The sequence below is a fragment of the Falco biarmicus genome, chromosome 7 (genome assembly GCF_023638135.1).
Source record: "Falco biarmicus isolate bFalBia1 chromosome 7, bFalBia1.pri, whole genome shotgun sequence".
NCBI classification, from domain to species: domain Eukaryota; kingdom Metazoa; phylum Chordata; class Aves; order Falconiformes; family Falconidae; genus Falco; species Falco biarmicus.
Window position 1 is genome coordinate 56,567,834 of NC_079294.1, and position 18,441 is coordinate 56,586,274.

The window sequence follows — 18,441 nt, forward strand, 5'->3', positions numbered from 1 at the left end:
AAGGCTAGGTGGTTGCTTGGTTAAGAAAACTGGAAATTGTTGTTTTGGGGTTTTTTTTTTATTTTTTCAGAAGACTGGGGTGTTTTTGTAGAAGTAAATGTTCCATGAAAGAAAAATACTTGGAAAGCAAATTGAGATAAAATATACAGGAAGCCTGAATGTCATAGTGACAAATGAAATGGTCTATTTTGTGTGTAACTTTCTGTAAGGCGCTATCTGCATCTACAATCGTGAAATGGACCAAGAGCTAAAAGTTACCCAACTGTCCTTGGATAAAATGTCTACTTAAAAGTCTTGTACAGGTGATGTTTTCTTGCAACCAGAGCTAAATGATACTGCTCTATAAAATGCGAGTGGGGACAAGTCGCAGTTCTGTGGAGTATGCAGCATGTTTTCCATGCTCTTGAAGGGGTTAGTGCTGCTGGATTTTCGGTGTGGTTGTGGAGTTCTGTGGTATCTAATTACAGAACGAGAGTTTTAGTCTTGTTTTGTGATGTGGTTAGGCTGAGTGTAAGCCTTTCATATTTTTTTTTTTGGGGGGGAGGGGGCGATGATGTTAATGCAGTGAATGCCATCTGACTTTGGTTGTTGTAAATGGGTAAGAACTGGCTGAAATGAGTGTGGGTGACGTTGCTTAGACTGCACCTAGGAGGATGTGCACAGCCTTGAGGGTAGTCTCTTGAAACAGCTTCATAAATGAAATTATAAATATAAAATTGAGGGAGTGTGTGTGTGTGTGGGTCGCTCCGGCTGGGGCGGGGGGCTGAGGCCGGGGGGACGCGGCGCCGCAGCTGGACGGCAGCGAGTGCTGCCGGGGGGGTTGAGGGGTGGGGGGTGGGGGCGGCCGCCGTGATTTCCCACTCCAGCTCTAAATGCACACGGCCTGGCAGCCGGCGCCGCTCGGGGCTGGCCTTGGGACGCGGTGCCGGCCGTGAGCGTTACACGCGCCGTGCCAGGGCGCCCGGCGAGCCGCTGGTGCAGGTAGCGGTGCCAGCGGGGTCCCCTGCGCTGCCGCCGGGGGGGGCGGGGCTGTGCCCCGGGGACGCGGTGCCCGGCCCCGCCCGCCCCCACGCGTGTGGGCAGCCCGCTCCCGGGCAGGGGCACGCGTGGCGCTGGCGCCCGGCCGGGTTGGCAGCGGCACCTCGGCACCGCCTGCAGCCGCGGGTCCCCCCCGCTCACCTGCCCCGGCGGAGCCGGCCGGGGGCGGGGGGGGGGGCCGGGCCGGGCCGCCGAGGGGCCGGCGCTCGCCCGGCGGGGCCAATCGGCGCCGGCCCTGTTGCTATGCGCGCCGCTACTCTGCCTCCTTTGTGGAAGATGCCGTGGGCACCCACCCGCGGCGGCGCGGCGGCGGGGCGCGCTGCGGGAGCACAGGGCCGCGCAGAGAAGGTGTGTACCGGCGGGGAACCGGGCCCCCCGCCGCTCCCCGCGCTCGGCCCGGTGCGGGACCCGGCGCCGGCTGCCCGCGGAGGATGGGGCCGAGATGACTGCGAGGGGGGGGCGGCGGCGGGGGGGCGGGGGGGGCTTCCCGGGCTGGAGGCGAGCCGAGCTGTGTGGCTGTAGGAGGCTCGGTGGGGGCTGGCGGTGGTTTGATGCGAAGGGGGATTTGCAGTCCGGCAGTGCTGAATGCTGCCTGCCCGGCCGAGCCGGGGGAGCGTGCTGTACTTGGTCTGTAAATAGTGCCTTTAAAAACCCAAACACTTTCACCATATGTTCTTCCTTTTGGGCCGTATACTGAGCCTATGAAACGTTAGCCTTTTCGAGGCCTTTTTTTTTCTATATATATATATATCTTTTCCAACCTCTCTTGAAAGTAATGGACAGCCTACAAATTATACCTCTGTTAATCCATTACAAGGGTAGGGCAAGGGTATTAAATGGTCTGGGACAGGAGCAGGATGTTTTTAAGTCTTACAAGAGAGACATCTAGTTCAATGTCAGATCTGCTAACAGTTGTAGTTAGTGTAGCCATATGTAACTGCTTGACTTTTCATTGTTAGGGAGGAAAAAAACCTCTCCCCTCTCCCAAAAACACGCTGAAGCTTAACTGAGTTTCTTCTGTGCCTTGTTATGTAGGTCAAGTTTCTCTCTCCTTTTTTTTTTTTTTCCCCTCCAGCAGGAGGAAACTATTACAGTATTTTGATTTCTGCTAGAAACAATGCATGAAAGCATTATCAGCCCTTTGCCACCACTTGTTTGTCTTGGGGCAAATGAAGCTTTGGGGACAACTTAAAAATACATATTTTTAATTAGCAACTTGCTGGCTGTTCAACTGTATGCTGTGTTTAAAGCTAAATAGCATACTGAACTCGGTGCTGAATGGAGGATTATCCATTCCTTTTTATGGAAACCTGTTCTCTAAAAATGCAAAGTTGTTCCAGCCAAGTAGGTGCATGTATTTTCATCCTGGGTCTAGAGCTTGTTGGTGGTCCTTCGAAAGGTACTGGAGCTCTAGCTTCAGTGAGCCCGCTGATGTTAGATGTTCACCTCCCGATAAAGGAGGAGGAACAATTCCACTAGTGTAGTCTTGTGGTTTGTGTGGGAATATTGGTTTTGAATCACTGAAGCACTGCTTTGTGAAGTAGTAAGGAATTTTTGAGAGGACAAAGCAAAATTTCATAATTACATATATTAAATTTTAAACGTGTTCACGTCTGCCATTTTGCTATACAGAAAATTGCCATATATTAGGACAGAGGGAAGCAAACTAGATTCTTGGCTGAAATTCTGTTAAGCCTTTAAATTTTGACCTTGTGTAACATTTTATTCTTTTGCTTACCAGAATACTATTAAAGCTTAATAACATGACTTATAATGTGGAAACTTGTAAATAGCTGAATTGTGCTGTGTGACACAGTTCAGTTCTAAAACTATCAAAAACATTCTTTTGTTTTGTGCATTTGAAGTTCCGTAGTAGGCTCTGGTGTCCATTTTAAAATGAGCAGTCTTTTACACAGCTTGAGAGTTGTGATGTCCTCATTTATCCTCCCAAATTAAAAACAATTTTACGGGCCTGGCCATTCTCCCAGAATTTTAAATGAGAAGCGTATATTGTCTCTCTTGTAACTTTTTTACTTTTGCAGGTTACTGTTTAACCGCTTAAGGGCAGGCCTTGTAGGTGAAGGTTAATAGCACTGGAAAACTTACCTGAGGAGCTTCATGCTGCTCCACCATCCTCAGTTTCACCTCAGTTCTTTCAGAGCCCCTTGCAATTCTGATGAAGAAGTGCAGTCTCTGCCTTTGGTCTGCTAGCCTTACTCCTTTCCCTCCACCCCACCCTCATAATAATCCGGACTGCAAATGGTGAAGCAAACCTACTGACGCTGGAGGTAGCCTCACTAGCTAGGAGGAGGATTTTTGGGTGGTCAAACGTGTTCTGACAAGGTTCCACAAGATAAATTACCCACCACTTGGATGACAATGAACAGGTTGTAACATCAAAGTTTTGAGAGATGAAGTAGGAAAGCACAAAGAGAAGATGAATACAGAAAGAAACTGCAGTAGAAGAGGTCAGATGTCACGGAAGTAGTTTGCTCTGGGCTTTTTGTCTTTTTCTTTATTTCAGATAAAATAATGGGATTCTTAATCTACATTCCTCACCTGAGGACACAGTTCTTCACAAGTCCTGTGCTTTTTTTCCTGTGCTTTTTTAAGTACCCTGATAGTTTTGTTCTAGCAGCAGCACTGCAGAAATTTCCAGCTTGTAGGTGTGATTTCTGACATGATGTTGTAATAAAGTTGAGTATCAGCTCCTACTTAACCTGAACACATATATATCTAATGTTTAATGTGTTGTCCATTAAAATAAAATTCTTGAATTCTTGAGTGTTTCTATCTCTTCTCCTTGTGAATATTCTTTAAAAGCTTTTATTATTAACAGTGCATTGGCGCTGTTTGGTTTGTTTCTTATTTTCTTGTTTTTCAGTTATTCTGGGGAATTAAAAAGGCAGTGCAGTGGCATTAGTAGGTGCCTCATGTAGGTAGAAAACGTGCTTAACAGTTCTTCCCCTGTGTAACTGTATTTATCTTGGGCTTAGGTATGCCATCAGTGTTCACATAGCCTCTTGGAGTTGAAGCAAGTCTCTGGAGTTGACGTGGTTTGATAGTCAGAAAGCTGCCTTGGTTGTAATTCACCAAGCCTTTGCATGTGAAGTTGAGTGTCTGTAATGGAGACTTTTCCTGAACATGCTGAAAGAAAAACTTTTTCAGACACCTCTAGACTGTTCAGTTGCATCGCTCTTATTGGAACCAGAAGTAATGAAACTGCCTTTTTGTTTTGATGCAATATCACGTGGGTCTCTAAACCGCTGTGTTATCAGATCTGTCTTATGCACGTGTGGTTGTATTTACCAAATCTCTCATCTTTGCAGAATCTGAGAAGGCATGTGCTGTCCTCTGCACCAGGTGTTGCCACACTGAGATTGCTGGTGCATGTAACAGTCTGCCAGTCTGCTTGTCATCTGAATGGAAGACTAGCCTGGAAAATACTGTCTTGTTATTTGGATGTATGAATTAGTCTTCTGATGCTCTGTAACTCTCTTTCCATATTCCCACGTAAATACTTTTCACATTTTTCTTCCACTTTATAAGTTCAGAGGATCTGAGTTTTACTGGCTGTACCTGTGTGCAGAGTGCTCTTAGCCTATGTGATGCAGTGTTTAAAGTGTTAAATGGCTGAAACAAGGACTCCCTGCTGAAGGCCTCTTACTTGCTCCTAATAGTACTGATTTTTTGTTTTGTTTTGGTGAAGTAGTTTTAGGCAAAGAAGCAGTCATGTTGTTTCCCTTTTGTCATTGTATAGCTTCCCACTTTTTCTTCTGAGGGCATGATGAGTGAGGAGCAACAAGACTGGCCTGCTTTCCTAGGACTAGATTCAGAAAGAGTATTTTGCTTTTTAGGTCATACAGATTTGAATGAAGATAGTGAAGTCAAGATAAGGTGGAAGATTTTTAACTCCACAATTCTGAGCTTGGAAGCGTGAGAACTTTCTGTTTTCTTAATATATACAACTAGTAGATGAATATATTTCAGATTCCTGTAGGGAATAAGAGGCAGTATTTCCTTGCTAGTAACACATGGCTGAATCTATGCTATTTACTTTGAAATAAAATTACCACACTGTTTTTTTCTGCAATGTTGAGAAGATGGGACATAGAAGATCAAGGGATGCTGTGGTACTTGGGAATATAACATAGAGTTGAGTGTGCTTAAATGGGAAGGTTATAGCCTGTCTTGAAGTTCAGCTGCATCATCTACTTCTGATGAAATTCTTATCAAATTGATGTCTCTAGCAATAAAGCTGCTGCTTTCAGAGGTTGGTGTCTGCATAAGTGTATGCTTTTTCCTTGGTGAGAAAGGAGAATATTGACCAAGTTTAAGTAATGGTGGTCATCCTACCTGAAAGATAACTGAGCCCTCAGATGAATTTCCACATTAATTAGGGGATTTACAAAAGGGCTGAAGGTGAGGAGATAGATTCTGTAAACTGAAATAGCAAGTACCAGCACTAACAAGCAAGACTGTTGTTAAATAGTTAATAACAGATGGCTGAACTTCTGATGCAAATGATCAGCCAGAACAAGAGAAGTTCTCTGCATCCTGACCCAGGGACTCCTCACTGCTGCCATGGCAACTAACACTTTTTTTTTTTCTCTCCAGTTTTAGCAGAGTTTATGAAACTGAAGATAACTTGTTGGTTTTACAACTTCAAAATTTTAAAAGGCAAAGCAGACCAGCTGGAGAAGGCGAAAATGTAAACCAAGAGAACGTGGATATGAATTCCTAGAGGCCTCACGTATTTTAGTTCCTGTCAGATCTTTCTAAAAGATGTCTGAAGTACTATATACTTTAAAATGGCTGGCAGTTAAAGCGTTACTTTAAATACAGAAGTTTATAATATGAGCAGATCTATCTGAATCCTTTTCATTTCCCTTAACATGAAAATTACCTGCTGCCATTCGAATAGTGTTGCAAGGGGGAAAAGGAGAAGGAGGTCGGAAGCTCTGGAGGTCTGGAGGTCACAGAGGAGCAAGGAAGAGCCTGTGTAGCTCGTGGGGTGGACGTGGCCTTTCATCTGACTTGTGCGTGCAGCTGGGTGTTTATCCTCCTCGGTGGGACCAGGGAATGTGGCCGTAAGATAGTGGAGGCCTGTAGTGAGGGCCACAGAGGGGGCTGAAGCTGTTTGCCGCTGGCCAGGGTAGGACCTTCTCTGCCCCTTTGGTGCTGTTGCTAAAGACTGTTCTGGAGAAACACTGCTCCAGCCCTTCTTCGTCTGTGCTCTTTTTGCTGTTTGGGTGCTGGGAGCAGGGTGCTAGGAGGGCCCCGAGTGTTATCTTTATTATTTTGATAGCCAAGTTACCCTACAGTTCCTGTACCTGCTATAGTTAAATTCAAGGTGGAAGGTTCAATATCTCTTTTTAGGTAGGACACCTGAAGGAGTGTTCATGTAGACGAACCTTCGTGGCACAGAAACCGCTGGGGGGAAGTGCTTCTGAGGTGGTTTTTGATCTGCTTCCCGGGGACAGCTGTGAACCAGACCTGTGTATGTTACTGAATGCAGGTCACTTCTCATAAAGTGTAAACAACCTGTTGTAAGTCTGTTTTATCGATGCTGTTAAGAACACACAGTTCCTTCAGCTCTTGCTGGTTTTGAGAGGTGCATCTATGCCTGCGGGTCTTGCACCACTACAGTGGCTGCTTTACAGAATCAGGTCTGTCCTTCATGTAGATGTGTACCAAGCTGTTGTATTCTCGGACTGTATTTCCAGAGTGTATCATATCGCTGTGCTTGATTATCTAGAGGGATCAAGGAATTCTTCAGCCTCCAGGTGTATAACTTGGTCATAATACTAATTCTAAAGGGAAGGGAGGCAAATTCCTGGAGTTCTTACTTGAAGATTATTATTTGTTACTTGTAATACAAGTAAAGAAGCACATCCAGGTATCACATCTTGCTGGGTATTATACAGGCATGGAACAAAAGACTGTCCTCACCTCAGACCTTATGCAAGTATCAAACACAAAATCAATGACTTCTAACAGAGGGTTGTAAGGAAACAAAGGGATAATACTGATGAGACAGATAAACTGTGCTGCTAGGTACAGGCTAACAAGGTACGGGTTAACAAGCCTTTATCACATAACAGAGAGGCTGGAAAGCAGGGTCGTTTTGCATCGAGTGTATTCTTCCCTGCTATAGGACAACACAGGGAGGAGGAAGTGCAAGTAATTAAAGCAATCAGAGGCTAATTGGAAGCTTAGTGCAATAGTGAGTGGGAGACAACAGGAATGGTGGCAAGCCATGGATAATCTTGAAAGTGTTTTGCTTTTTAAAAAAGTTAACTTGTTTGTTATGAAAGATGGTGTTTGGAGAGGCAAAAAAAAAACCCTACAGGAAAATACGGTTTCCTGTCGGACACTGACCAGACGTACCTTCCTCACGAGGCTGGATGCTGATGAGGCATAATCTTTTCTGTCTCTCTCACGCTCATTTTTGGTGATGAATTCCATGAGCAATCCTGCAGGCACCGCTGGCATCTCCCCCAGCAGGCAGATAAGGCGCTGCCATCTGTTAGCCGAAGCCCAAGTGGCGTTCGTGTGGGATGTGCCTGGCTCAGAGGTCCCCACTGGCAGGGCATGTTTCCAGCTTCGCAGCCTGGACTGTGAAGAATTTATCTCTGAGGAAAATCTTGGGACTTTGGACTGTGTTTTTCCATAGTCAAGAGTAAAACCATTGCATGCTGAAAGCAATTCTCTTTCTTAAATGCTATTTCCTAGGGATCCAGCCTGGCAATAAGGGTGTAGTGAACACAATTTGCATGATTTTCTGGGGATGAAGAGGGCAGGTTGCTTGTTGTCTGCATTCCAATGCCAGATTCTGGTCCTTTCAAGATCAGCCACTAATTCAGATGGTAAGAATAAAATGTTCTGTGCTAAGAATATCTCAGATATGTTTTTTAATTAGTTCTTGAAGATAAGTGATTGCAAAACCCAGCTGTTTACAGTAATAACCCATGTAGTCATATATTTCTAAATGTAAACTTAAAATCTTTTTGACTATACCCTTATACACTTCTTTCTTATCACTTAAAAAAAGATCCCCTTCCTCCAACAAAATTATGCATTGTTGTCACTTGATAGTAATGAAACTTGTTTTCTTTGATTTCTAAAAAAAAATAATAATAAAAAAAAAATCTCCGTACAATCTTTTTGGTAACTGAGAGGGTTGACAAAACACAGTATGGCTGTCAGGCACTTGGATTCTGTAATGTTTGCAGGGGCTTTTTTTCTTTCTTTCTTTTTTTTTTTTAATTGCTTGATGCTCAAATTGAGAATTCCAAATAATTTATTAAATCTATTAAAACTGGCAGGTAGGTGAATCCTTAATGTTGCCTGAACTATGCTAGTAGATGATGTGTAGCAGATAGTGACTTTTTGGTATTTCTGAGCTGAAGGCAGCTTGGAGCAACTTTTTGTAAAAGAAAGTAATTTTGACATCTTCTGATTTAAGTGTCCTTGAATATTTACTTTGGACATTTAATTTTTTTTTTCTGCTGGTCCGAAATTCAACTTTCTTTTTCCCTGTTGTGTGCTTTTGATTAAATATCTGTTTGCAAGTTATCAGGGAAGAACTAAAGCGGGCCTTTATTTGTGTATCTGTCTTAGCTTATGTCAGCTTAGCTTTGCACAGAATACAAAAGAGGCTGTGGAGGGCCTTGAGCTTTGACTAGATAAAAACCTTGTTCTTCATACGCTGCTAGTGTACACTATTTTTAGTGTAGTCTTTTGTTTTTCCTAATAATTTATTGCTCTGTCTCTTGACTCACAGGTCACCTGATTTTAGAGCATGCAAGCGTAGAGTCTGGATCCTTTACTTTTCTGTAAACTGCTGGTTTATCTTGAGGAGCAGAATGGTGCTGCTGCTGGTGAGATTGGGCTGGAAGTGGTCGCTGAGGGGTGAGCCCTGTCCCTTCGGTTCTCTGGAAAGTATGTTCTAAGAATACACAGTACAGGGTGTTACAAAACACACGTGCAACCAATAAACTTGGAGCAGAGGCCAGGGATGATGGGTGACTCGAGGTCAGCGCTGTGCAGGGAGACTATTGCCTGCTGGCCCTCACCGTGCCTGTCTTTGCTCCGTGCCAGCAACGGCGCAGTCATCCATGAACTCACTTTTTCCCTTGAAGGGAGAATTGTTTTGAACAGATATGTTATGAATACACCACTATTATTCTTGCTCTAGTAGTGTTAATTTTGGCACTTTGTGTGGGTGTCTTGCATCTAGGATTGTTATAAACTTGTTTTGTTCCATGAGGTGCCCAGTGGCTGGATGTTTCTGGTAGCTTTCAAGGCTGCAATGCAAGCCTGCCTCAATGGTTGAATGAAGGGGAGAGGGAAAGCAGACACTTATTTTGTAAGCAAACAAGTGTGTTACTTGAAATTTCAGTGTTCAGGTGGCCCCAGTTTTTGAAAAGGTACATTCCAAGATGCGTGTATGTTTGGAGGGAAAACCTAACAAGGTCTAAATGCTCCAGAATTTCATTGGTCTGATTGTTTTTTAAAAATCTTAAAGTAAATCTGAACTGTAACAAGCTAAATGTCACTCAGCTAGATCCTGGCAATTCTTCAAATTATGTGAAAACAAAGAGGAACAAAGCCTGCATCCATCAAGCTATTCAGAACTTGCACAGATGAAATAGGTCTAGACATGTAAAATGACTATTCTGATGGTTTGGGTTAAACAAAAAGTTCATTACTGCCTAGATAGTTGCAGATTTTTTAATTCCTAGCCCATGAGGTGTCTTCAGCCTCATGGAAAACTGCACAGTCTGTCATCTTCTCCAGGATTTAAAAATAAAGCAAAATAAACTTCAGCTATCTGGATCTTGGGTTGTCTGAAACAGGGATATCAGCAGACCTGGGGTAATAGTGCTGGCATTCTCAGACCTTTCTGCTGATTCATAACATTGTAGTTTTTATAACTTCATCTAAGACAACAGAATATTGGAAATTGAGTGTTGTGCACCCCTGAGGTGGAGGAGCTGCTTTTTGAGTGGATGAAGGGCTTATCGCTGTGCTGGTGAGTTGCTGACAGCACCTCTTTAGCACTGTCACCGAATTTGTAATGCTAGTAACGAAACCAAAACTTTTTGAAAATGTGTCACTTCTAGATGAGGATCAAAAGTCTTGCCCCTGAAGAAAGAACACACGAATGATGCATGTGGGAGGCCTCAGGTTTTTTAATAGTCTTAATAGTGTAGATTACAGTCACCAAGAAGTGGACTAGGTCATCGATGGTTTTGTTTTCCCAAAACATCTAGACTTATGCTCACCCCCATCTCACAGCCTTCTCTGGCTTTACTGTTATTTTGGGTTTTTCTGGTTACCACAGTAAAACTGAGAAATTGCAGTATCTATTAAAAATAGATACTGATAGGTAGCTTTGAGGAGATTTTCAACGTGAGACGTTCCTCAGCAGTCTTTACAAACAGTTGTATCTTTTTGTACATTGAAGAAAAGATATTTTTCAAGAGATTAAAAGCAGGGAGGAGTTACCAGGGATGTCTGATTTGTGCAAGTTCAAATTAACTGAAGTCAGTAGTTCCTGACTTCAGAGTCTGAAGATTGTGGCTATCAAAAACCATCAGCTGGGCTTGTTGGCACCTTATCATAGTGCGAAGATGATTTTGGCTACTAGTTACTGTATGTTTCAGACTGTGGAAGGCCAAGTGCTTTAGTAACTTCGCATGCTTTGACAACAACATTGCGTTGAAGGCTGAGTGCTTAGTGAAGGGTTTCCGTAATGTGCGATCCCATAAGTCAACATGGTACTTCTCCAGGGGGTTTCCCTGACTCCAGCGGCTGTGGCATCCCTGCTGATTCCACCCAAAAGTGAGTCAGTGCTTTCACATTGTACTTTTTATGTTCACTCTGGTTTATTTTCAAGAGCTCTGACTGCAGTCTGAAGCAAATGGGATATCTAACGGTTCTTTGTCTTGCAGTGGTTTTAGGGATTATAAACCAAAGTGGAACCTGTGCTTACACACAGTGTGGCTGGCCTTCCCCAGCAGGAGTTTTGTGTGCTCCCATTATTACAGTTTTGTTCAGGCTCTTAATGACTCTTACTCAAAATCTTTTTGAAAGCTGAAGGCTGCTAGATACTTCTTTTCTAAGGAGGAGTGTAGTTTTATTGGTACTATCACAAGAACACTTGAAAATACATTGTCAAAACTTTCTAAGCACAATAAATATTTAAGATGATGAGATAAAGCGTGAAATACTCCTAGCAGATTTAAGTTTTGGTGTTGGTGAGGAAATTTAAAAAAAAAAAACACAACATTTTTTTAAGTGCAACCCTACATCACTGTACTGTTCCCAAAGATACTTGAGTATATTGTGAAGATGATAAGCTATGGAGGAATGAACTGAGTAACGCTTTAGCAGAAATCTGGTCGGCACAAGATGCAAACATATTGTGTTCTAAGTAGAGGGCAAGCGCTCTCTGGCAGTTCTCAGAAGCACTGAAATACCTACTGTAGAATTTTTAAGCAGTCCCATGCTGTTTTCCAGTAACATCTGAGAATGATTTATTATCACAAATTACCACTTTCCATCTTTAAACCAATCTCTGTATAAAATATTGCAGAAGTCTGCAAATAGTTTAATCTTTGTCAAGCTGGATTGTTAAACAAATTAAAGAGGAAACTTACGTCTGTCATCCTGAATTGTATTGTGTTTAATGCCTCAAATTATCTGGCATGCGTTTTTATTTATGTATTATAAAAACGCTATCACAGCTGGAATTTAATGCAGAGCTGCTGTCAACCTGTTTAATGGGAGGGATATCTTGGCTTCCAAATGGAGTTAGACTTCCCAGTACTCAATTGCTGCAACTGTCATGGATGATAGGCCTTCAGAAAGAGATGAGGCTTAGCCATATATATGTGCTTTTTCATTGTTAATTCACGTTGAGCTTCCTTTGAAAAGAAAGCAACAGCTATGGAGCCACTGCAGTATGACGTTTACAGCTAGCATAAAGTGAGTAAACTGATGAAAGCTTTCCGTCTGGGAGTCTCCAGCCATGTAGTTGCTGCTGAGCTGGTTCTTGAATTAGCGAGTAACAATAGTGAAGATGGTCATCAGCTGTCTTCATCCTCATCTCCAAACAAAGTTTGGGGAAGCCTTGATGAAAGATGAAACAGTCGTCGTCATCTATGTCAGTGAAAGAAGCGTGAAAAAAATAATGGTTGTGTATATATCTAGAAATCCCATATTAGAAAAATCTGTATATTGATATCAAAGGTCTTAATTGTTTTTCCAGAAATACCTTAGGAAGAAATGTTCACGTATTCTGTAAGCTTAAGTGCGCTCTGTTTTCTGTTCTAGGGTGACACACGGCTCCTTCAGCTGGCCAAACCAAGCATGTTGGACGCAGTTTCACATTATGGTAGCGGTGACTGTGAAGGTAGCCTAGGTCTGATCTCCACATTGCCCTTGTTTCCTCCTGTGAACTAGGGTGGGATTGAAAACAAGAGCATTTCAGTAATGGGTTTTCAATATAATTCTGCAAAATTTGTATCAGCCTATTTACGAGGGTGGTAAATCACTGTATTGATGGTGAGAGTGAAGGCTTGATATAGACCCTTTATTCCCTTCCAACTGCAGCAGAGTGTCCATTCTAACCTTAGTGGCACATATTACTTACAGGAGATGTTTTCTCCTAATTGTTTTCTTTTATGAACCAGCAGAAATACCTGAAAAAATAGTTTTGAGTTGCAGAATTAGAAATCCTATTGCTTTGTCAGGTTTTTTAAGTGGTGGTTGTTTTTTTTTTGTTCAGGTACACTTATTGAATCACACAGTTTGTTCTAACATAATCTAATTTAGGCAGAGCATCAGCTAATCAAGGGGAAAATGTAAAAAGCTAGAGAAGAATGAATGGAAACCTCAGAAATTGCTTAGTCTGCTCCTGGTAGGCATGTTTGTTTCATTATATTATAACATCAGAGTGTTTTGTGTAGTCACATTTAACAAAATTACAATCTAGGAAACTAATGTAAAGGAAAACAAATGAATGTGTGCTTAAGTAAGGGCATTAGCTGAGACAAGTCCTCTTTGCTTTCAGTACCTGTCCAGTTATAGCATGTCGGTGCAAGTAGCGTCTTTTGTAACCTGTTCTGTAGACAAGTAAGTTTAAGGATCAGCAAAAAGTGCATGTTCTGTTCCTCCAACTGACTTATATTTAAAATGCTAAAGATTGCAGCACTGATAATCTTCCAGCTTTACACTGACATTTCAGCACTTATTTACCCATGTCAGGATACAGTGGAACAACTGTATTTTAGAATATACGAGTTCTCTTGCAACTGTCGGTGAACTGTGGTTTGAAACGAGCCTCAAACTTCACATTTTCAGCTACTGCTCTCCTTCTGAATACAGACAATGAAATCATAATGATCAACCCTGCTTCACAATTTGTGATTTTCTTGTGGAGCTATAAACAAATCAGCTTACATCATTTGTTCTTAAGTATTCAATTTCTTTGTCCAGTTAAGAGAAAATAAAACCAGTTTCCCTGATCAAAATGCAAATATTGGATCTAGAATTTGGTTTAATGCCAAAAAATCAAAAGAAGCAGGTCACGCTGTTGTTGCTTAGGTAAAAATAGAAAGCTACAGTTGGAAGAAAAGTGACTCACTAAGCAGTATGGTGATGGCAAAATAGGATGTCAGCCAAAACGCAGGAAACAAGATGGGAACACCCAGATCAGTTTAACAGTCTGTATTTTACACTCCCAAAGAGTGGTAGTTTCAAAGATTACTGCAGGAAATTTAAGCTTTAAATGAATGTAACTGGATTGTATTTCTACACTTATAAAGCTGTTTGAATGTGGGTAAGTTTTAGTAAAATGTGAATTGTATATTTTTGGGGTTTTTTTTGTGTTTGTTTTTAGTTTGTTGGCTTTTTCCTCCAGTCCAACTGTAAGACAATCCCTTTTTGGTAACTTTGTTTACAGTAAGGCTGCCTGGAGGTTAGCTCTGGATGCTGTGAGAGGTGTCCAGCAGCAGCACGCAGTAGATAGACAGTGGTACACACGTACCAAGGGAGTTACTGCAGCACTGCAGTCTGGAGTGGAGCTGATGGCACTGATTGGAGCTGATTGATTTTTATTGCTCTGGAGCAACTTCAACTGCCACGTAGCTGTGTCCTGATTTTTAAAAATCCCCCTGTACTTATAAGATGGTGTGCTTTGTTTTGCTTTTCTAATTATAAACCGGTGTAACAACACAAAAGGAAGTGGATTTCTTCCTATTCTCATGCACAAAACCAAGCAGATCCAGCAATTTTATTATGGCAGGTATGCATCGATCCTAGTGTTGGGTTCCTGTGCTGCCATTGCTTGCCTGCAGCTGAACTGCTTTGATCAGGTAGTGGTTCAGTTTGGTACCCTGGAAAAAGGAAGGAGACAGCAAGAGTGAGATGAGGTACTGTGCTGCTCTCATGTTTTCATAATGGCTGTCCCCGAGCTCAGAGCTCTTGAGCCCTAAGAATCTAAGACAGCAGTCAATGTGGGGGGCAAAAATCTGTATAGGGGTATTCCTAAGATAAGGTGAGTCACCAGTTCATTGCATTTGCTTGAATTTAAGTGAACTTAACTAATAGTTCATTTCATGAAGCAAGTAGACCATCTCATGACTTTTTAAACTCTTAATATTTCAAGGCTTTTGAAGCGTGTGACTTCAGATATAATTACAGGTTTGTAATACGCAAACACAACACGACTGCTCATTCAGAGAATCATGAATTTGGGGGGTTCAAGGGCAACTTTCTTTTGAAGTGAAGCGCAAGGTGGAATTAGTTAGCTGAAGCATCCGTAGGTGTTTCTAATTCCAGGAGAGAAGCTGTTAGTCAAATGTTTACATTGTGTTTCATTTCCTTTACAGTAGTTTCTTGAATCCCTGCCTTACTTTTAAAATACGGAACTACCTTTAACCTACTTTTTGGAATAGCAAGATAATAAAACTAATTCAGAGCTGACTGTTCTGGGGGAAGGGCTAGAGAGCTTTTGCTGTAATTTTTTAAATGCGGAGTATGCCTTTGCTAGGAGGTGATGGGTTCTGAATACTGACAGTGCAGCTGCTTTTTCTCCAGTGTACCTGACTTTCCTGCCATGGGACTCTTAGACTGAAGCATCTCCTTACGAACTGTCTGTACTAAGAGTTCAAAAAAATAAGATCCAAGTACTTAAGCAGTATTTTTAGCCTTCCAAAAAAATTGTAGCAGATGAGGGAAGCAGAGGTGAGGTGGGCAACCATGCCATGATGCCTGCTGGACAGCTGGGGCAGGGCAGGAGCAGGGCTTGTGTCAGCTGGGAATTCAGGCAGCCAAGACCATACCCTCCGTGTTCTGTTTAGTGTTTTGCTTGCTCGGTTTCAACTCTAAAAAGTGAAGTTGAAATCTGATTACTTTAGATCGGTGGCCTTCAAAATCCATTATGGATGCCTAAAGATTTTCCAGGGAAGGTTTGGATTGTTACCGAGCATATTTAAAGGCAATTAGCAGTTGTTTCATGGCTTCTCTAAGAAAATAGCTCTCCAGATCAGTGGAGGCCAGGACTAATGGATACTTCAAGTTGAACAAATTTGTCTGTCTTTGAAGAAGGGCACTTTATGAAAAGGAGGACAAGCTTGGTAGATAAATGTCTTTTCCAACCTAAACGATTCTATGATTCTATATTTGTGGTGTCCAGTGCAGTATGAAAGGTGCTAGGACACCAGAATAAGCGTGGACTGAGAGAGGTGACCTGTTGGCACTGTGGAGTGGTGACAGGAGGAGGGCAGGGAGCCGGAGGAGCTCTCCTGGGCTGTCCCCGGGCAGGACAGGGCAGCAGCTTGCAGCTGGATCTGCTGCTGGAACATAAGGGGTTTACGTGATACTCGGTGGCGTTTCCTGTCTAAGCCTAGAAAATAGATTAAATGCTCTTCTAATATACATATTTCAGGAAAACACTTTCTGTAATTACTACAGAAAATGCTGCGAAAGGAAAGGGAAGGGAGTTGGTCCACACAAATGTGACCTGGTTGGGAAAGGAGTCAGCTGGGCACAACTGGAGTAACTGAAGTGTTGGGAGAATCCTTGAGTTACAGTTAAGTGGATTTGTGACTCACTAGTACCACGTACCTAACTTCCGTAGGTGGTGTAGGATGTGAGCCAATTCAACTTTTTTGGGGTGAGGGTGACTTCTTTGCCTCAGTGATTGTGCACGGGGGAGGACGAGGATCTGAAGGCTTTCTTTGTGACGTTGGTTAAATGGGCTTTTCTCTTTGTCTATAAGGTGTAGAACATCAGTTCTGTTGAGGTTGGTATGTGCAGGAAACAAAAGGAAGACAAAATGATGTGCCTCCAGGTTTCAGTTCTCCAGTTTTGTATGTTTTGGTTTATGTGTAGTAGCTTCAAGTCTAAATTTATACTTGTCTCTTTTTCCCTTCTAGAGTAGTCTTGACATCTGCTGCTATTTCTTGTGACCACCTGGTCAATAAAATTTAGTTTCAATGTATTGATTAAAGGGCTGTAGTGCCTTGTTACTTTAATTCCTATGTACTTGTGTCAACTAACTGGGTTTTTTTAACTATTTTAAGGGGAATAAACCCCAGACGCTGCTGGGATGCATATTTTATGCTATATGCCTGCATATTCTGTTGCTAGACATGAAGCAGAATGATCATCATATTTGTATAGTTAGATTGTAGGATTGATGTTGTTCTATGCACAGTATATGATGTATGTCTTAAACAGGGCTGATTCATAAACAAAAGCAAACAGTTACAGTGCGCGCGCACAGAGTAAGACTTTCTTTAAACTAAACACTGAGTTTGCTGTTTCTATAAATGTCTTTCCACCCTTGCCCTCAATTACATCAACTTGCATCATCTGTGTCTGTTGTATAGGAACAATTACCAGGCTCCTTAATATTTATAGGGTTTTTTACTTTATGAAAATTCTTAGAAGTTGCTAAATGATATGGAAATATAGTGGAGCTAAAAAAAGTCAGTATGCCACATAAACTTCGTAGGAAAACATATTTCTCAACACCCATGGCTATTTGTGCTGTAATTTTTCTTTTTTTTAAAGTTCAGATCAAATACCTCGTTTGTAATGTTGCTGACATAATTTTCAAGTGTTGGCCCTGCCTTTGTAATGCTGCTAGAAAACAGTAGCATCTTCTAGTTCAATACTTGCTGTTTATCATCCTTTAATAAGATGCAGTTTTGATTTTGAAACAACATTGTGTTTTTGTAACTGCAGCCAATACGAATGTGTGTCTCTAGCTAGTTTGGTCTCTCCTCCATCCTTAAGGCAAGGAACTGGTTGCTTCTGAAATAATAGGTCTGATACAGGAACAGAGGCAGTGTTTGCAAATTTAACTTAAAAGTAAGTTTCATCTGTTTACATTAAGTAATATGTATGTATTCTGACTCTTGAGTAATGATTATCTCAGATTTATTTACCTTGCTTTATTTACTAGATCTTGCTTATTTACTGCATTCACTGGATCTCGCATTTGGACATGTTTAGACTATCTATGGCTTGTATGCAGATTTGTGATTTTTATCTGTAAAGATACTGAGCATTTTAATATATAAGCTTTGGTATCAGGGTGTTTTTAATGCAGAAAGTGGGTGGCTTTTTACCTGAATCTAACTAGTTCAGCAGAAGCACTCAGGCCATCAGATTTACAATGAATTTGTGTCAAGTCCAGAAGGTTTTGATCAAAAATGCACGATTTTTGAAAAAGCCAAATAAATAATGTCTGCTGTTTCCCATGGTAAGCTGCTAATGTTAATTGAAGGGCATGTCTATTTATTTTACTGTTACTTGCCATTTACAATTCTGTAGTGTAAATGGTGAGGTATTGCATCTTACTGTGCATGTTTCTGCTACAGTAAGACGTTTGGGATGGGATCTGTCTGCATAAACACCTGCATGTCTTAAGCTCTTTAATTTTTTTTTCTTTAAAATGATAAGACGTCTCTACATATTTTAACTAAGCGGAATTCCTCTTACACATTTTCTTAAGGATGAATTCCCGTTCTGTTTAGTCTGCTAAGCATGAGGCAATTCTTGTTTAAATTAATATCACTCCTGCTGAACACTTCTTAGTTTTTTGGAACTTCTGTGTCAGAGTAGGAAAAATACTCCAGTAGTGATCCTTCCTGGTGTGGATTTCTTAGCATTACCGTGGCCTTTAGACGTACAATGATGAGCATGGTGCTTGCGCTAGCAGGAAGATAATGCTGCAGTTGTTTTGGGGTTTTGGGTTTTTTTGTCAGCTGTAATACCCAAATCCTTTTCGGAGCCCTTCCAAATCCTGTTTCCCGAAGTATGACTTGCCTATTGTTCACCTGACTTTTAGCTGGGGGGGAGGGGGGAAAAAATGTGCAGGTG

At 41.9% G+C, this 18,441-nt stretch overlaps 1 protein-coding gene across 23 annotated transcripts in view; it reads left to right on the forward strand.

The window, feature by feature from the left end:
• The window catches only part of ATOSA (atos homolog A), a 48,312-nt gene that overhangs the window by 10,723 nt on the left and 19,148 nt on the right, over positions 1-18,441 (forward strand). Inside the window, exons 1-4 of one of the 23 annotated variants that reach the window (XM_056347147.1) lie at positions 1,310-1,386; positions 7,774-7,907; positions 8,825-8,921; positions 12,382-12,469. The exons of 3 other annotated variants lie outside the window; for them this stretch is intronic. In XM_056347147.1, the coding sequence (XP_056203122.1) occupies positions 8,907-8,921; positions 12,382-12,469 (103 nt within the window). In that variant the 5' untranslated portion in view covers positions 1,310-1,386; positions 7,774-7,907; positions 8,825-8,906. Of the gene's footprint in view, positions 1-1,296; positions 1,387-7,773; positions 7,908-8,824; positions 8,983-9,028; positions 10,888-12,381; positions 12,470-12,944; positions 12,968-15,694; positions 17,428-18,441 lie in introns of those variants that run through there. 19 more of the 23 variants (XM_056347146.1, XM_056347149.1, XM_056347155.1 and 16 more) reach the window with 19 other exon arrangements.